Below are 15,900 nucleotides of genomic sequence, written 5' to 3'. Positions count from 1 at the left end.
GACGTATTTTGTTGATTTCACTTTGAATTCATGTTAGTTGACAACTCAACCAAACGTAAATCAAAACTAGAAGTTGAAATGTTGTCTGTGCCCATTGGGTTGCCACTGATGTAGAAATACGCTAAATTGGAATATGCATGCTAATCATTAAGCCTATCAAAGCATTGTCATTAAATCTCTGAAAGCATTCCCTTTTTTCATAAGCCGTGGTTATGATGGACCACCACATTGGTGGTAGACAATAGGCCTACAGCCAACATAATAATGAATCCGCCGCAATGAGCGCTTTTTAAGAAATGATGTCACTTTGGAATGTTCCCTCAGCTCCCATTCAATTCAGCAAATTAAAGTTAAAACTTCAACCAATAAGGTGCAGGAAAGCTACTCTAACCAATCGGAAGAGGGACAGAGGAAACACTTTTGCGTTCGGGGGTGTAGTGGGCGAAATAGAATTGATCCGAACTGCGATTGCCCTGCAAAGTCAGTGTGCCAAACATCAGCAAATCGCAAATGGACGGATCCGTCAGAGCCGCGAAGGATGGTGGAAAACTCGCTGCCATAGAAAGCCATAGAACGCAAACTATCCAAAACGAGATTTAATCGGGAAAGAGCTGGATGCTTAACTCAACATAACACATTTTTACTCTTAGGCTACATCATAACCTTATGCAACATCGGCTCTGTCCGAGGACTGCGTAAAGGTACTGGAAAGGTTTTGGGAGCGAGAATGGAGCGGGCGCCAAGCTCAAGCCCCAGCGGCGTAAATCAGCCCTCACAACCTCCCCAGCATGAACCTATTAGTTTCGGCATTGACCAGATTCTCAGTGGTACCGACCAGGACGGTTCACAGAACACCACCCGGAGTGGTTCGGATACTGGGAACTTCACAAGTGGAGGAAGTTACCACCTCGTTAGTCCAAGTGGAGCCAGTGCAGCGCCCTTCACTTCTCTTTCCGGTTCTTTCCATGGAATCGCATCATCATACGAAGAATCAAGTGCATACGGAGTGAACTTGACTTTCACCCCAGGAGGGGTGATACGAGTCCCGGCGCACAGGCCGCTGGCCGCCGCAGTGCCTCCTCCTATAGCCAGCGCGGTACCAGGGCTAGGCAGCATCAGCTTCCCCTGGATGGAGAGCAGCCAAAGATTCGCAAAGGAAAGATTCGCAGGTAAACTATCTCCATTCAATGTGTAGGCTATTTTAGTCCAGGGGCGGCTTAATCTGGGACTGGGGAACCGGCCCTACAATCACATAGGATGTACTGCAGCAGACCTGATCATCACCAGGCTGTGGTCATTTCCATTTCAACTCGGTAAATTCAGTGTTTTCATAAGTTTTAGCCTATTATTTTTCAAAGGGGAATTTTCGTTTCACTCGTGGAGTTTACATGGATTTACCCAGTTCCACAAATAAATTATACAGGACTAGTCGAATCAGGTCACCAGATTAACTTGAATTGTAGCCTAATTCTGAAAGCTTCCTATTGAGGGAAAATACGGATTTAAATAAAATCAACAGGAACATAGCATGCAAAGAAAATGCAAACAGATCCAAATAAGGAAACACTGAATTATTCATTATACTATATTATTTCATATTTCAAAGTAAGGTTTAGCCTAACTCAAAGGCGAAAGACTAACATGAAAACAACTTTAAAACATGCGGTAGAAATACTACCCGAGTTAGGTTCGTTCTCTCAAAGCGATGCGTTGGGCACAACGATACTTTGCAAGCTGCACCATTAAAAATATGTCAATATAACAATAAGCACACTTTTCATGCAGGTTTTACCACACAATTGAACAAGAAAATATGAACTGATCACAAATATAAAAATGCAACCCGTGTTATTCTAATAAATAAACACAGGCCTATTTCACCGGAAGACCAAAACGGTATACTCGCATTAAACTATAACTATTTACATTTTCATCAATTTAGAACCGTTTATGAAAAGAAACACATTTTATCCAAATGTGGAATTAATATTTCGATTTAGATCAATAGGAGGGGTGTGCTGTTATCGAAAGTGCTCAGATACGTTGCACAAGTGTTTCAGACTTCTTCGTAGGGTGTTAGCTACATCACATGTCTTTAGCAACTCGACCTAATTTTGTTACCACTGAAGGAACAGTTTTTGCTTGGATTTTGAATCCTATGTGTGTGTGTTATTATTGTTATTATTACTCAAATGTGGCCTATAATGAATAATAATAATAATTATTATTATTATTTCCACAGAACATATACAGTTATTGCAGTATTGTAAACCATAATTTGGGGTACTAGAAGGGGTAAAGCCTTTCTGTTTCTATTTATTCAAACTAAATGTTTACATGGAACATCTAAATGAATTAACAGTAGAAAATACTTGAAAGTTACTAAGGTATTCCTACATTGACAGAAATTAGATAATTGGCCAATACTTATGGTAGGCCTACTGTTTGCCATTGTCACGTTGTAATAAAATAATTGTAAATGGGACACTTCAGGAAAAAAAGTAAATCTGTAACGTAAATAATTTTTCCCAGTCTGTCTCAGTGGATGTCCTATAACATGCATCAGAACCTTTGTTTATCTTCCGGGGGGCACTATGTAAAGTGTCATTAATATTGCAGAAGGGTTATAGATGATTGCCTGTCAGTGTTTTGTGACAAAAGGAAGAAACTCTCCACATCAGAATTGAATGGGGAAAAAGACTCAACCTCTTTTCATCGACATCATCAGCATTATTGACTGTCAACACATCTTATTTTCCTGACTATTACAGCAATGTCTGCTACTACTAGGCAATAACCCACTGTGTGTCAAAGGAAATATAATACAACAATCTTTTGAGCAGTACTTTTATCAACTAACCATGGACTAACACTGAATGGATCATTTAGCCATGTTTCAAAATAAATAAGAATAATTTAAACATATGCTCAACTTGGATTTTGCGTTGATTAGAATTAGATTAGAGTTACTCAATGAAAAAACATGGCCTCTAAAGACCCATAAAACACCTATAAAGCATATTCAGCTGTACTCCAACATTCCACCTCTATGCGAGAGAGGGACGGGTGGTATATAGGTCAAACCAATGAGCTTGTACATTTCTTTTGATTATAGTGTCAATTTAGAGATTCTCATGCGGACTACAATGTCCTTCAACAAATTGAACACAACATAAGATCTTGTGAACCTGTTCATGACCTGCTTTCTTTGTTTGTCCAATGTCTCTCTCACACACACACACACACACACACACACACACACACACACACACACACACACACACACACACACACAGCTGCACTGACGCCATTCACAGTGACCCGGCGGATTGGTCACCCCTATCAGAACCGCACCCCTCCGAAGAGGAAGAAGCCGCGGACATCTTTCTCCCGGGTGCAGATCTGTGAGCTGGAGAAACGCTTTCATAGACAGAAGTACCTGGCCAGCGCTGAACGGGCGGCTCTCGCCAAGACCCTCAAGATGACCGACGCACAGGTCAAGACCTGGTTCCAGAACCGCAGGACCAAGTGGAGGTGAGACACTGGGCTGGAGAGGGGTAGGAGGGGAAAGATGAGTTGTTTTCTGAGTGCTTTCTCTGGAGAAAGATGAGGATCTAGTCTACATTTTACTCTAGAGTGGTCAGCAGAGAAACATATAATCAGTTACTACTTTCTGATGTTAATTTTCAATTTTAGAAATGATAGCTTGAATACAATATCCGCAGTAACTTTGACTTCTAATACATGTTATAGAGGTGTGTTAGGTCCCCAGCTAATTGTGCATCAATGCTAATGGGTACCCAATAACTCAGGTACGCAAAACCTAACAGGCATATTCACTCCGCTTTATGTTACTGGACAGCTCAGCCTCACAAACACAACCATGACCCTCGACAGCAGGGCTGGGCAAACTTTTGGGCTTAAGGGCCACATTGAGATTTCGAAATTCAACAGAGGACCGCACTGTTTGTCAAAATCAATTTGCGTGCCAGAAAAAGGGCAGTCATTAGAATATATAAAAGTCCATTATAATTTCTCCATACTTTCTATTTAGTTTTAGACGTTGAAGAGTGGCCGGGAGTGTTTTTCTAACCCAACATGGCATATTTTCTTTACTCAAACCTCGAGCGGGCCGGATTGAATGAGCTTGTGGGCCGGATCTGGCCCACGGACCATAGTTTGCCCACTCCGCTCTGCAGTCAGCACACAAGTCTAGGGACAGTTCGTGGATTATGGTTTTCCTAACACCGTTCACTCAGCTCTATAGAGTATCAGTAATATTGGACAAAGTGTTTGGATCAAAGATCTTGTGACATATGTAAAACATGGCTTGACAGTTTCGGAGATAAAACATTCAGATGTAATAGCTTAACCTATAAAGTATTAAGTGGATCACTTGCACACCCACACAATCAAATGTAATGTAGGGACACAAAATAAATTGTGATGTTATATCACAAAGGAGCATTCTTGGAGCAATAAGCCTGAGTACAATAAACAGTGTTAAGAGAGTTAGTTTGAAAGAGCTAGCTTTATGAGTATTGCACAGGCATGGCTCTGGTGTCATATGTGTTGGATTGGGTCAGTATTAAGATGTGCTTACTGACATAGGCTTATCATTTGACTCATAACAAAAATGAATTAGCTTGTCTTATGTAGGACTAGGCTAAATCTATGTGAGCTATGTTGACACAAATATCTGCATTTATTTGATGAAGAAAACCATAGGTTATATAGCCAAAAAGTGTACAACTAGCCTACAACTTTGGTAATATCAGCTGTGTACCGGCAGTTTCCGCAAGGTCTGAGAGAAGGGAGGGACAGCTAACTTTCCAAAATTCTACACACTTTGCTAAGGGGCAAACAGAAAGATTTGTTTTATAGCTGATCTCATGTTATTTTACACATTTTGCCATGACATTTCAATAGTTTTCTGCAATTCCACATGTTGCCATTTTTAAATATTTAATCTTTCTTTAACCTGGAAGGGCTCTTTGAGATTTGAAATGTCTTTTTCAAGAGCGTCCTGGCCAATTGCTATGCTTTATCTTGGCCAGGTCGCAGTTGCAAATGAGAACTTGTTCTCAACTAGCTTACCTGGTTAAATTTAAGGTGAAATAAATAAATACAAATAAAAAAAAGATAGGCAGCACCAAGTCATTACACAATTACAAACAGACAACAACTACAGGAAATCAGGTAATCTAGTAGTACCTGCAGAAAAACTACAGGTAATATAGTAAAACAAAACAACATAGAATTCACAAGAGTATAACAAAATCATAAAACAGCTCATTAAAAACATTGACAGGTCAGGGAATCAGCCTCAAAATCCTTCATCGATGATTTAAAAACACTAATCGAGACAAGTTCCTCCAGTTTGAAAGTCTTTTTTTAAGGTGTTCGAAGTCTATGGCGCAGAGTACATAAAAGCCCTTTTACCAAATTCAGTTCGGACATTTCGAACACTTAGCAGGATAAAGTCCTGCGAACGAAGAGAGTACCCACCACATTTCTGAACAATAAAAATGCCCAAATAAAATGGTAGTAAACCCAAAATGGCTTTGTAAATAAAGTATCCCAGTGACTGAGCCTATGATTGACTAGAGAAGGCCAGCCAATCGTTGTATATAAAGTGCAGTGGTGCGTAAGGGTTTTGCAGTTTAAAATAAATCTCAATGCTCCATGGTAAACGGTGTCAATTGATCTCCAACACTGAGTGGAAGCATTCATATATAAAATATCCCCATAGTCTAGTAAAGGCATAAATATAGCTGATACTAACCTCTTTCTGGCTTCAAAAGAACAACAGGCCTCATTCCTAAAATAAAATCCCAACTTCAGCTTCAATTTTTTTGTAATTTGTTGAATATGCAATTTAAAAGAGAGGCCGTCATCAATTAACATTCCAAGATATTTATATGAGGTTACAGTCTCAATCTCATTGCCCTGACAGGTAGTAATAGGTGAAAGGTTCAGAGGTCTATTCTTGCTTTAGAAAACACAGTTAGTTTAGTTTTGTCAGTATTGAGGATAAGCTTCAATTGACACAAGGTATGTTGAACAGTATAAAAAGCAGTTTGCATGTTCTGGAAAGCTTTTGTGAGAGACGAGGCACAACAATAAATAACAGTATCATCAGTATAAAAGTGAAGTTGCGCATTTTGCTAATTTTTGTCTAAATTATTTATATAAATAGTGAATAAGAGGGGACCAAGTACAGAGCTATGGGCACACCATTACAGACAGACAATTTGACAGACTTGAACCCATCAAATTGAGTGAACTGAGTTCTGTCAGACAGATAGTTAGCAAACCATGCAACTGACCTACGCTTGACAATCTCTGCCTCAGTATAGCATGATCAACTGTATCAAAATCCTTAGAGAGATCAATAAAAAGTGAAACACAGTGCTGTTTTTTGTCACGGGCTTCAGTGATATCATTTAAAACCTTCATGGCTGCTGTAATTGTGCTATGCTTCTTCCTGAAGCTGAATTGGTACATTGATAAAATAGAGTTAGTATATAAAAATTATTTTAGCTGCTCACTAACAAGGGTTTCAGGTATTTTCGCCAGGGGTGACAGCTTTGATATTGGCCTATAATTATTTAAAGAGTTGGATCGCCCTTTTATAAGTGGTAAGACAAATGATGATTTCCAGATCTTTGGAATTTCATTACATTCAAGTATCATTTGGAGCAGAGAGATACATTTGCAGTTTTATAGCTAATCTCATGCTATTCTACACATTTTTCAATGAGGCTGAGATAATTTTGTATTTTGAAAGGGGGAGGCATATGCCAGTGGGTAATATCATTATGAAACGTAGCCTATCCTAACCTACCGTATAGGCTAAGAATTTATTTTGCCAGGTCATCAGCTGTGGACACACTGTTGCGCTCACAGTAGCTTTGGCCTACACACGGTTGAAAAAAGATGTCAGGCTCAGTGCAAATTTATCAAACGTAAATACATGCAACATTGCAGCCTGTTATGAAACAATTTGGTGCACGATTAATGCCACTGAAATACACTGAACTGTCTTATATTTCCAGAAAAATGTGCTTACGTGATGATACTGTCGTCTAGTCTAGCTACTGCACAGGTTGCCACTGGAAAATGTCAAAGGTCAAATACGAATAATAAATGAACAATTTGACACGTTTGCAAATAATCAACACGTTACTATTTTTAGAATGAATAATAATAGTATTTCTTATAGTGGTGTCTGCAAAATATAAAATGTACACAGAAGGTTCTGTTATCTATATTATCTGCAAGAGTTGCTCCATCTTGAGTGCAATAATGTGCAATCATGTTCTGTTTGGCAACATAGGTCAGTTTCCTCTCTGGTTTCTCCCATGGTTCATTATGGCTCATGCCAGTGTGGTGTCTCTCCTGCTCTACTGAATCAACCATGTGATAGCTGCTGACAGGTGGTCGTCATCAGTGTCCCTGTTCTGATGTTGGCCTCCATGTCTCTGGGTGCATCACATTTTCTGTCTGTGTAACCAATTCCTCTAACAGTGGATCTTAATAAGTGTCCTGCCTATGTCTGTTCTGTCCCTGTCCTCTCCCTACCCGCCCTGTCTTCGTTGCCAGGCGACAGACAGCTGAGGAGAGGGAGGCGGAGCGGCAGCAGGCCAATCGGCTGATGATCCAGCTGCAGCATGATGCCTTCCAGAAGTCCTTGAGTGACTCGGTTCCGTCCGATCCACTCTGCATCCACAACTCCTCCCTGTTCGCCCTGCAGAACCTGCAGCCGTGGGCCTCTGAGGAAGCAGCAAAGATGGGCCGTGTCACCGCTCTAGTGTGACAGGGACAGGGTGGGGCCCTCTGGACATTACACACTCTGACTGATATCTAAGAAACTGCACAAAGGTGATCCGTGAGCAAATTGAAATGAATGATTTATTATTGTCCATCCAGAACATAGCCAAATTGTGTCTGAGGGAGTCTGAAGATTAAACAAAAACTCCAGTTCCTAAGTACCCTGATATGATCTGGACATGCAGAATGTTTGCTGGGTCCTTTGTGTCAGACGCATCCTGGGTGGTAGCCTATGAGCTGTGGCGATGTACGTGACACACGTCACTGAGCCAGCCCTATAATTCCAAACTGACATATTGACTGACTGACACAGCACAGATTGGCTCATCTGTTTCTCCCACGTCCCATCTGTTCCTTCACCACTACAGTTACACTATCAGCTCTGTGCCCCTGCATCTCAGAGCCGACCAGTCTGCAAAGGATGAGAAATGGATGGGAAACAGAGAGAGAGAATACACTAATGTTCTGAGAATATATAAAATGTCGTTGTTGCATGGAATCATTCTCATCATCCTCTCATTTTCCATCTTGAATTCCATCTAATTGTTTCCTCTTTAGACTGCTGGTTAGCAGGATGTTTTTTGTACTGGGTGGAGACAGACTTAGGCAAACACTGACCCTAAAAAGCCACTGAATGTATTACACGCTTTGATTCCAATCTATTAACACTCTAAAGCTCAATTAGGGTGAATAATTACATTTGAATAAGAAGGCAAACTATAAAACCAGATAGCCACAAGTGAGATATTGTAGAATCAACTGCTTGCTGTTCTATAGGGCAAGTGTTTAGTGATGTCTGGACAAACCAGATAACTGCTACCTCTTCAAACAGGAGCCACCCAGAACACTAGCAAGACATCTACTTTTTTTCTCTCTCTCTCTCTCTATATATATATAAAACTCATTGAAGGGTTAATACACAGCTCAAGGGCTATTTTAGAATAATAACATTTGCCAGTGGGACAAGAAGCAATCCAGTAAAAGAGGAAGCTAATTATTTATAGTGTTGTTTTATTCATGCCAGGCTGGACCCATTCACTGGGAAGTGTGGTGCATGAGGGTGGTATATCAGACCTGAGAGGTGGAGAGTCTGGTTGACTTAGTTCAAATGTGGTGTAAAGGACTTTGTTGTATGAGTCATCTGAGAATATTTGACGCGGTGAAATAGATGGATGATAACAGCATCTCTCCCCGTGTATCATATTTGACAAATATGTAAATAACTAAACAAAACCTAATAATAATAAAAAAGCATTCTCTTGTTTTAGCTTTGAACCACTCTTTATTTTTCAATGCCCTTCTGTTGGTCTCCATAGCTACTTTATTGTTTACATAGAAAGTGGAATGTCTGCAGAACATGCTCGTTACACTCAAATACAATGCAAACAAAAACAGCAGCAGAAAGATCGATACCACTAACGTTCTCTCGCACACAAACACATTGACCTGGGAGGATTTAGCCTACGACAGATCTAAGGCACTTACAGGGGGAGATCCACAGAGACCGTAAAAAGGCTCTCCCCATTAAAGCCCCCCCCCCCCACCCCACCCCACCCCACTGAGTGCTGTTGACTCACATTCAGCTGACCTGGGGGGAGATTGATAGGTCTCAGTGCTGTGTCCATTATGAATGTGGTGAAGAATGTGACATCACAAAAGATATCTCAGCATCGCCATATAAAGCTGCAGAATCACCAACAGCTATTTAGATAGGCCTATTCATACTCATACACACTAGAGCTGAGCAGACGTGATGGTGCAAGAGGACGAACCCTCTTCCTGATAGTCTGAGGCCATTAGGGAGAGCAGCCATTAATAAAGCCTCTCTGCTCAGGATAATTGATACAGGAAGTCTCCTGACCTCCTGGACCTGCTCCAGATCTGGGAGGGAGGATGAGATGAGATCACCCCTCAGGGATGCAACACAACCAAGGCTGTCAGGAAAGGGCTTACTTATACACCAGCCCCCTCTGCTGGCCGGAGTCTATAGTGACTCATAGGGGAATGAGATTGGGTGACATTCCAAACCTACCGACTTGAGTCTGTCCACCTTATTTGGGACCAAAGCAATAAAGAAGATGCATAGTGGTAGTTGGTGTCTTGTATTTGTCAGAGTGATGCAGTGGAGAACAGGCCTCCCTGTCAGATACTTTGAACAGGGCTAAAACCATACTTAGGGTGTGAGTCCATGAAGTTATGTCCCTCAGTTTGTGTAAATGTTGAAACATTCAAGTTGGGTAGCATACATTGTGTTAAGCATTACACATCGACCCAGTTACCCATAGATCAATAGGTTAGAAATGCTCCAATAGGGTCATGCTTGTCTTCTTTACCCTCCCTTGTAGCACACAAGCTTCCATTACCTGTCAGTAGGGGGGAGGGGGTAATGGCTGATTTAAGATTAAATAGTTAACCCATGAAATTTTAGAGTAACTTAAGTGAACCTCGAGATGAGAAAACATGTATACAGCGAGAGGGCAAGGTATGGACACTGGCCTGTCCATGTCACTTGGTAAGGAGCCAGGTATGACAGAGCGCAGTCCGAGATGCAAAAGTATACAGATTGCATTTCTGTGAATCAAAGCAAACTTCAATTGTCACATGCACCGAATACAAGAGTAGACCGTGAAATGCTTACTTACAAGCCCTTAACAGTGCAGTTCACATTGCAGCTGTAGTTCTCTCTGCATCGTAGCATTATCAAGTTGTCAACAATGGACAGGTCATGGAGCGTGTTGGTCTGCACAAGGAGTAATAGTGCCGCCTCATAGTTTAAGACAGTGGGCTAACAGCAAAGCAGATATCTACCAGACATCTAGGTTTATTTCATGTTCGCGCCCATTTATCAGAGTAGACCAAAAGTATATCTTCAAAATACCTTCATAATTTCATGCAACAATGTAGTTCATACTTCAGGGTCTATATTATTATCATCATCATCATCTACATGTCCTGTAGAGGCTCACGTAAAGGATCTCATTACAGGCTTCACACTGAAATTCTACCATCAATAACAAAGCTTAGAGACAATCTTCCCCAGAACTTTTAATTGTGGATCAGAATATTTCTGTGGATGGAGAACTGATCATTTACTTCATGTATAACAATTAAAACAGATGAGATGCAGGTCTAATAAAACAGGAATATTTTTACTTTCAAAATGACATTCATGTCACCAGGGAACTAGCTGCTTCACTCTACCCTTACTGCAAAAAATATAAACGTGAGAATTTCTTAAAACCGTTCAATACAATACTTGGCAAAAGTTAATGTCTCAGACCTTAGAGCCTACCACCTGGAAGGGAAGGACAAGCTTCGACAAATTCAACAGCTTATGGATGGACAACACTTGCCATTTCACTTTACCCATCATTTAAATAATTCAAAATGAAACAAACATGAACAGATTCCAAAATGCCAGAGGGACAGTTCTGACAAACTTCAGAATGCTACGTACAACACAGTAGCAAGGATTTAATTTACACATTTACAAAATGTAAAGTTGAAAATGGGTTTCCCCAGGTCCGTCCACATGAAAGCTGGAATAGTACCACCCCTCCCGTCCTCTTGGAGAGGGTGATGCTGGTAGGGCCAGGGGTGATGGGGCTCAGTGCCATTAGCTCCACTCTAGCAGGGCACTGGAGATGAAATGCTGCAGCAGTGTAGCGTAACAGAGCATTGATTCAGACATGGGAAGGAAGGGCCAAGAGAGGGCAGAGTAGGCAGGCGGGGGGGAGAATTGATGAGATGGCTAAAAATAGTTTAAGAAAAAAGTTATTTGCCGTCTTCAACAGTTTGTCTCCACTGCCACAGTTCCTCTACGGTCTGAAAAAGATTGGGGGGGAAAATATTTACTGAAGCATAATCATAACTGCGCAACTGTTAGAAAACATGTCATTGATGAGAGCTCAGAACTTCTTAGAGGTATTGGTGTTTTTTCTCATTGCTGATCAAAACCAAAATAGTCTTCATTGCTCTTTAGGGGTGTTTCGATTCCCTGACAGCGCTACAGTCATTCATTTCCCAAACATTCCATTTAACCTGTGTTCTTGACAAACACCATGATGTCCTGGAGCAGCATTAACATACCTTGGTTTCTGTGACTTTGAAGCTGTTCCTCACAAAGCTCTCAAACTTGGACTGGAGTTTAGGCAACTTCCCTCCCTGAAATAGCAAGACTTGACATTAGTCTAGATATTCAGAAGTGTCCCTAGTCTTTCGGTTAACAGTTCTTTAGCATACATCAGATAAGATCAGCTAATCACTGAAGGCCTGTGTATTTCCAGATTATATCATACGCATTAAGTTTCTCATAATCTAACAGACACCAACCTTCTCCACAGTCGCCATCATCTTGACCTTGAGCTCAGAAACATGGAGAGTTTGTTTGGGGGTCTTGCTAGTTGCTTTGGGGGTCTGTCCATTTTTAGGAGTCTGTCCACCCTTGCTGCCGGGGGTCTTTACCTGTGAAAACCAGACAAATTGTTAGACAAGACATGTAATATGAGAACATGAATCACTACAATAATGCTCTCAGAAACACAAATGGCCATCTTCAGTCTCAGTCTTTTGGTAAGCAGTGTTGAAAATGCATCAGTAGAATATCAGCTCAACAAATATCATCTTCGACGAGATGCCAATTTACAGTAGGGCAAAATATGTGTAAGAGGACTAACCTGTTTTCCGGCTGGTGTGTTGGCTTTAGAGCCTTTTCCACCGTGGGCAGGAGTCTGAGGTTTGGATGGAGTCTTCTTAGCCTGATAAAAACAGCGAGGTTTCTTGTGACATTTTCTATGCTTTCTCAAGGGCAGAATAAGTATAGGCTTAAATAAAACGCACTCACCTTAACAGGAGATTCTTCAGCCTCACTATCTTCATCCTCATCATCATCCCTAAAGAGGAGTCACATGTTACAACTCAACTCTATATAAAACCTCAGCGAGGAACAGGTGCTTTAGTCAAACAGACTTACTCCTCATCATCCTCGTCACCAACATCCATCTTCATCTTTTTCTGTGAAGGGGAGAAAGGGAAGGACGAGGTGAGGATGTGTATAGCAAGAGCAAAGACTGGGAACATGCTAAGAAAAGGGAGTGGCCGACTTTAGTCTCAGTCTTTTGGTAAGCAGTGTTGAAAATGCTTCAGTGGATCATCAGCTCAACAAATATCATCTTTGACTACAGAGGCCAACGCAACAGTAACACAGCAGACATGTACACGGTGACAAGTGATTATCCAGACAGTGTGTTGGCTTGAAGGCCAGTAGTCGGGACTAACCTGAGATTTAAGAGCCGGTGCTGACGCAGGCCTTTTTTTGGACGTTTGTACCTCTTCTTCCTCTTCATCATCTTCATCCTCATCAAAAGACTGATCTCCCCCCATCACTGGTAGAATGATTTCAGTTAACTTTGAGTAGACAAGCTACATTCTCCATACAAGGGAATGGTCATCTTCAGTCTCAGTCTTTTGGTAAGCAGTGTTGAAAATGCATCAGTAAATCAGCACAACAAATATCATCTTCGACAACAGATGCCATGGCATCACTAAAGAAACCATGGGAAAACTGTCCTATAACAAAGTCATACTCACTGACAAGATGCTGGCCACTGATGTGGATTGGCCCAGATCCAGCCTTGAGACGGAAAACTGCTGGGGGTGTGATTGCGAACCCACCAAGACACACCTGCAAGACAATTAACTTGTTACTTAACATGAACTCTACACAGGCCATACACCCACAATCTCTCACTCAGGAATGGCACAGAAGTATTGATGATACTTTAGGTCTGACTACTCACACTTGGCAGGGTGGAAGGTTTGAGTGAAGCCAGCACAGCCTTAACCTTCTGACCCTCTGTGTCCTGTCCTTCCACCTCCACGATGTGCAGCTCATCCTTGGTGCTGAGGTCCACACACAGCTAAGAGCAATCAACAAGAGACACCAAGTTTAGAAATTGTTTCTCATTCCTATGAGGAAAAACAGATATCTGGAAAGTAATTTATATTTTATTCTGCAAAAAGACAGCTGTAACACTCACCATCCTTAAGTCTAGCTGGTGCTCAAAGTCATCCTCTTCTGGGTTGAAGACAACATCCTTCCCAGATTTCAACTCACACCCTGTTGAGGAAAATAGTAAATTACATAGTAAATCAGTAAAGGGGTACAACGTTGGGGTGTGCAACATGTGGGATGCCATGGTGTGGTTTCAGGCCTTTTTTTGAGACAGTTAAATAGCCGATACAAAAAGACTCCATAGAAGTCTGTTTTTTAAATCCGTTTGATTTCTTATTTGTCTGGAGAAAAAGCCTGCACCCAAACCGGTCCTGGGGGAATAAGGTTGTCTACCCTGGACATCTCCTTAAAAAGGTAGACTGAGGTGAGGCAAACGTGGGTCACCAACCCACGTGGTTGAATGCGCACGTGCACCCTCACCATGTCAATGAAACTAGCCAGCCAAACAGGTAGGTAGACAGGCCTTTAAGCAACATTTTTTTGTTTCACTTGACTACACAATTGACAAAGACATACCACGTTTAATTTAAAAAACGTGTCCAATCAATTTCAATCTGGAACGGTTACCCCCAAATCCCTGACAAAGCATGCCATGATCAATGCACTTCAAATATACTACCTCCATGAAGGGGAATAATTACAGATAAACATAACTTTAGCCAACACTAGAAATTTGGGCAATGTTCACAAATTCGTGTTGCGCTGCATGGACATTATCGAGAGGGCCTTGTGCGCCATCTTTAACCTAAAGCACGTGTTGAGAAATTTGATAAGCATGGAGGGGTACCCAGTGAGAAGCTAATGTCCATCACAAATAAGTCTGGCCCAGTTAACGTTAAACACATACAAATCAACCGGGACACCAAGACCTTCAAAATATAACGCAACAAATGTGGTTTCAAGATGATTGACTAGCTAGCTAGGATGGCTAGCCAACTAGAATTAGCTCACATGTGCTAATTATCGGCTAGCTGGCTAACGTTAGCTAAGTTGATATCTCGTGGATAAACTAAAGTTGACAACTGGGTAAGCAAGTTCCATTACCAAATAGTGTAATGCAATGGTATTTAGGCCATACGTTGATAAAACTCCGACATGTCCCCCATTAGAGCTACAACTAACGTTAGTGGTAAAGTTATCTAATTGTGCTAATATTAGCTTGCTGTACCTCGTGTTGCTTGTGTCTGATGAACAGCGGTTTTTCCTCGATACAGTAGCTAGTTTACTGATATGTTTATTTAAATAAAAGTGATTCCGAAAAACTATTGTCAGTTCAAATAGAGTATCTCACCATAGAGAAAGGTTTGTGGTCCCATTTGTTCCTCGTCCAGACCATTCATTTTCTTTGCTGAGACAGGGCACTTCGAAGATAATGGAAAAACTGACAGGCCCCCTCACTACGCAGACACACTACCCGGGCTCAATCGCCACGCCTTCTTTCTTCTTCTTCTATTGTATTTATGACATTCCGCAAACACACAGAGGTGCATGCTGCCACCTACTATGTAGGGTGAAAAACTGGGGAACTTCAACACAAAAAAATAAACACGGGGAAATTAGGGATAAATCAAATCGTATTGCGTGTAAGTGCTAAAGGTGTCACTACAGACCCTGGTTCGATTCCAGACTATCACAACTGGCCGGGATTTGGAAGCCTATGGGGCGGCGAACAAATTGGCGCAGCGTTGTCCAGGTTAGAGTTTGGCAGTCATTGTAAATAAGAATTTGTTCTTAACTGACTTGCCTAGTTAAATAAAAAAATTCACCATAAGTCAAATAAATCCATGCTCTGTAAATATATTCAACATAGCTCATGAATAAAACTACAATTTGAACTAATGCAGAACAATGTGAGCAAATGGCTTGCTTCCGAAGCTAAGCAGCTTTGGTCCTGGTTGGTCCCTGGAAGGGAGACCAAATGATCCTGGAAGTGTTGTTGGACGGCCAGTAGGATGCACCCTTTCCTCTGGTCTTAAAACATATCCCAATGCCCCAGGGCTATGATTGGGGACATTGCCCTGTGTAGGGTGCAGACTTTTGGATGGGATGTTATA

The 15,900-nt window shown here is 41.4% G+C and overlaps 2 protein-coding genes and 1 non-coding gene across 4 annotated transcripts; 1 reads left to right on the top strand and 2 right to left on the bottom strand.

Moving 5' to 3' along the window:
- Positions 1–449: 449 nt before the first annotated feature.
- LOC118966777 (T-cell leukemia homeobox protein 3-like) lies at positions 450–9,112 on the top strand. The gene is made up of 3 exons (XM_036990356.1): positions 450–1,169; positions 3,297–3,534; positions 7,606–9,112. Exons 1-3 carry the CDS (start codon positions 728–730, stop codon positions 7,817–7,819), a joined length of 894 nt encoding a protein of 297 aa, XP_036846251.1. The 5' UTR covers positions 450–727; the 3' UTR covers positions 7,820–9,112.
- Positions 9,113–10,865: 1,753 nt separating this feature from the next.
- LOC110533931 (nucleophosmin) lies at positions 10,866–15,307 on the bottom strand. 2 transcript variants are annotated; one of them, XM_021618522.2, is made up of 11 exons: positions 15,138–15,307; positions 13,872–13,951; positions 13,632–13,751; positions 13,423–13,516; positions 13,111–13,217; positions 12,806–12,846; positions 12,677–12,725; positions 12,510–12,590; positions 12,166–12,297; positions 11,923–11,997; positions 10,866–11,658 (listed from the first exon to the last, which is right to left on the bottom strand). In XM_021618522.2, exons 1-11 carry the CDS (start codon positions 15,184–15,186, stop codon positions 11,608–11,610), a joined length of 879 nt encoding a protein of 292 aa, XP_021474197.2. In that variant the 5' UTR covers positions 15,187–15,307; the 3' UTR covers positions 10,866–11,607. The 2 variants fall into 2 exon arrangements, with proteins under 2 accessions (XP_021474197.2, XP_036846252.1); XM_036990357.1 differs by having other exon boundaries at positions 11,291–11,658; positions 12,812–12,846.
- LOC118937078 lies at positions 11,738–11,808 on the bottom strand. Its single transcript, XR_005034474.1, has one exon. It is a non-coding gene; the product is annotated as a small nucleolar RNA SNORD61 (small nucleolar RNA).
- Positions 15,308–15,900: the final 593 nt, after the last annotated feature.

The sequence above is a fragment of the Oncorhynchus mykiss genome, chromosome 10 (assembly GCF_013265735.2).
Source record: "Oncorhynchus mykiss isolate Arlee chromosome 10, USDA_OmykA_1.1, whole genome shotgun sequence".
NCBI lineage: Eukaryota > Metazoa > Chordata > Actinopteri > Salmoniformes > Salmonidae > Oncorhynchus > Oncorhynchus mykiss.
The sequence above is the reverse complement of the archived record's forward strand: the minus strand, read 5'-3'. Positions and strand labels throughout refer to the sequence as shown.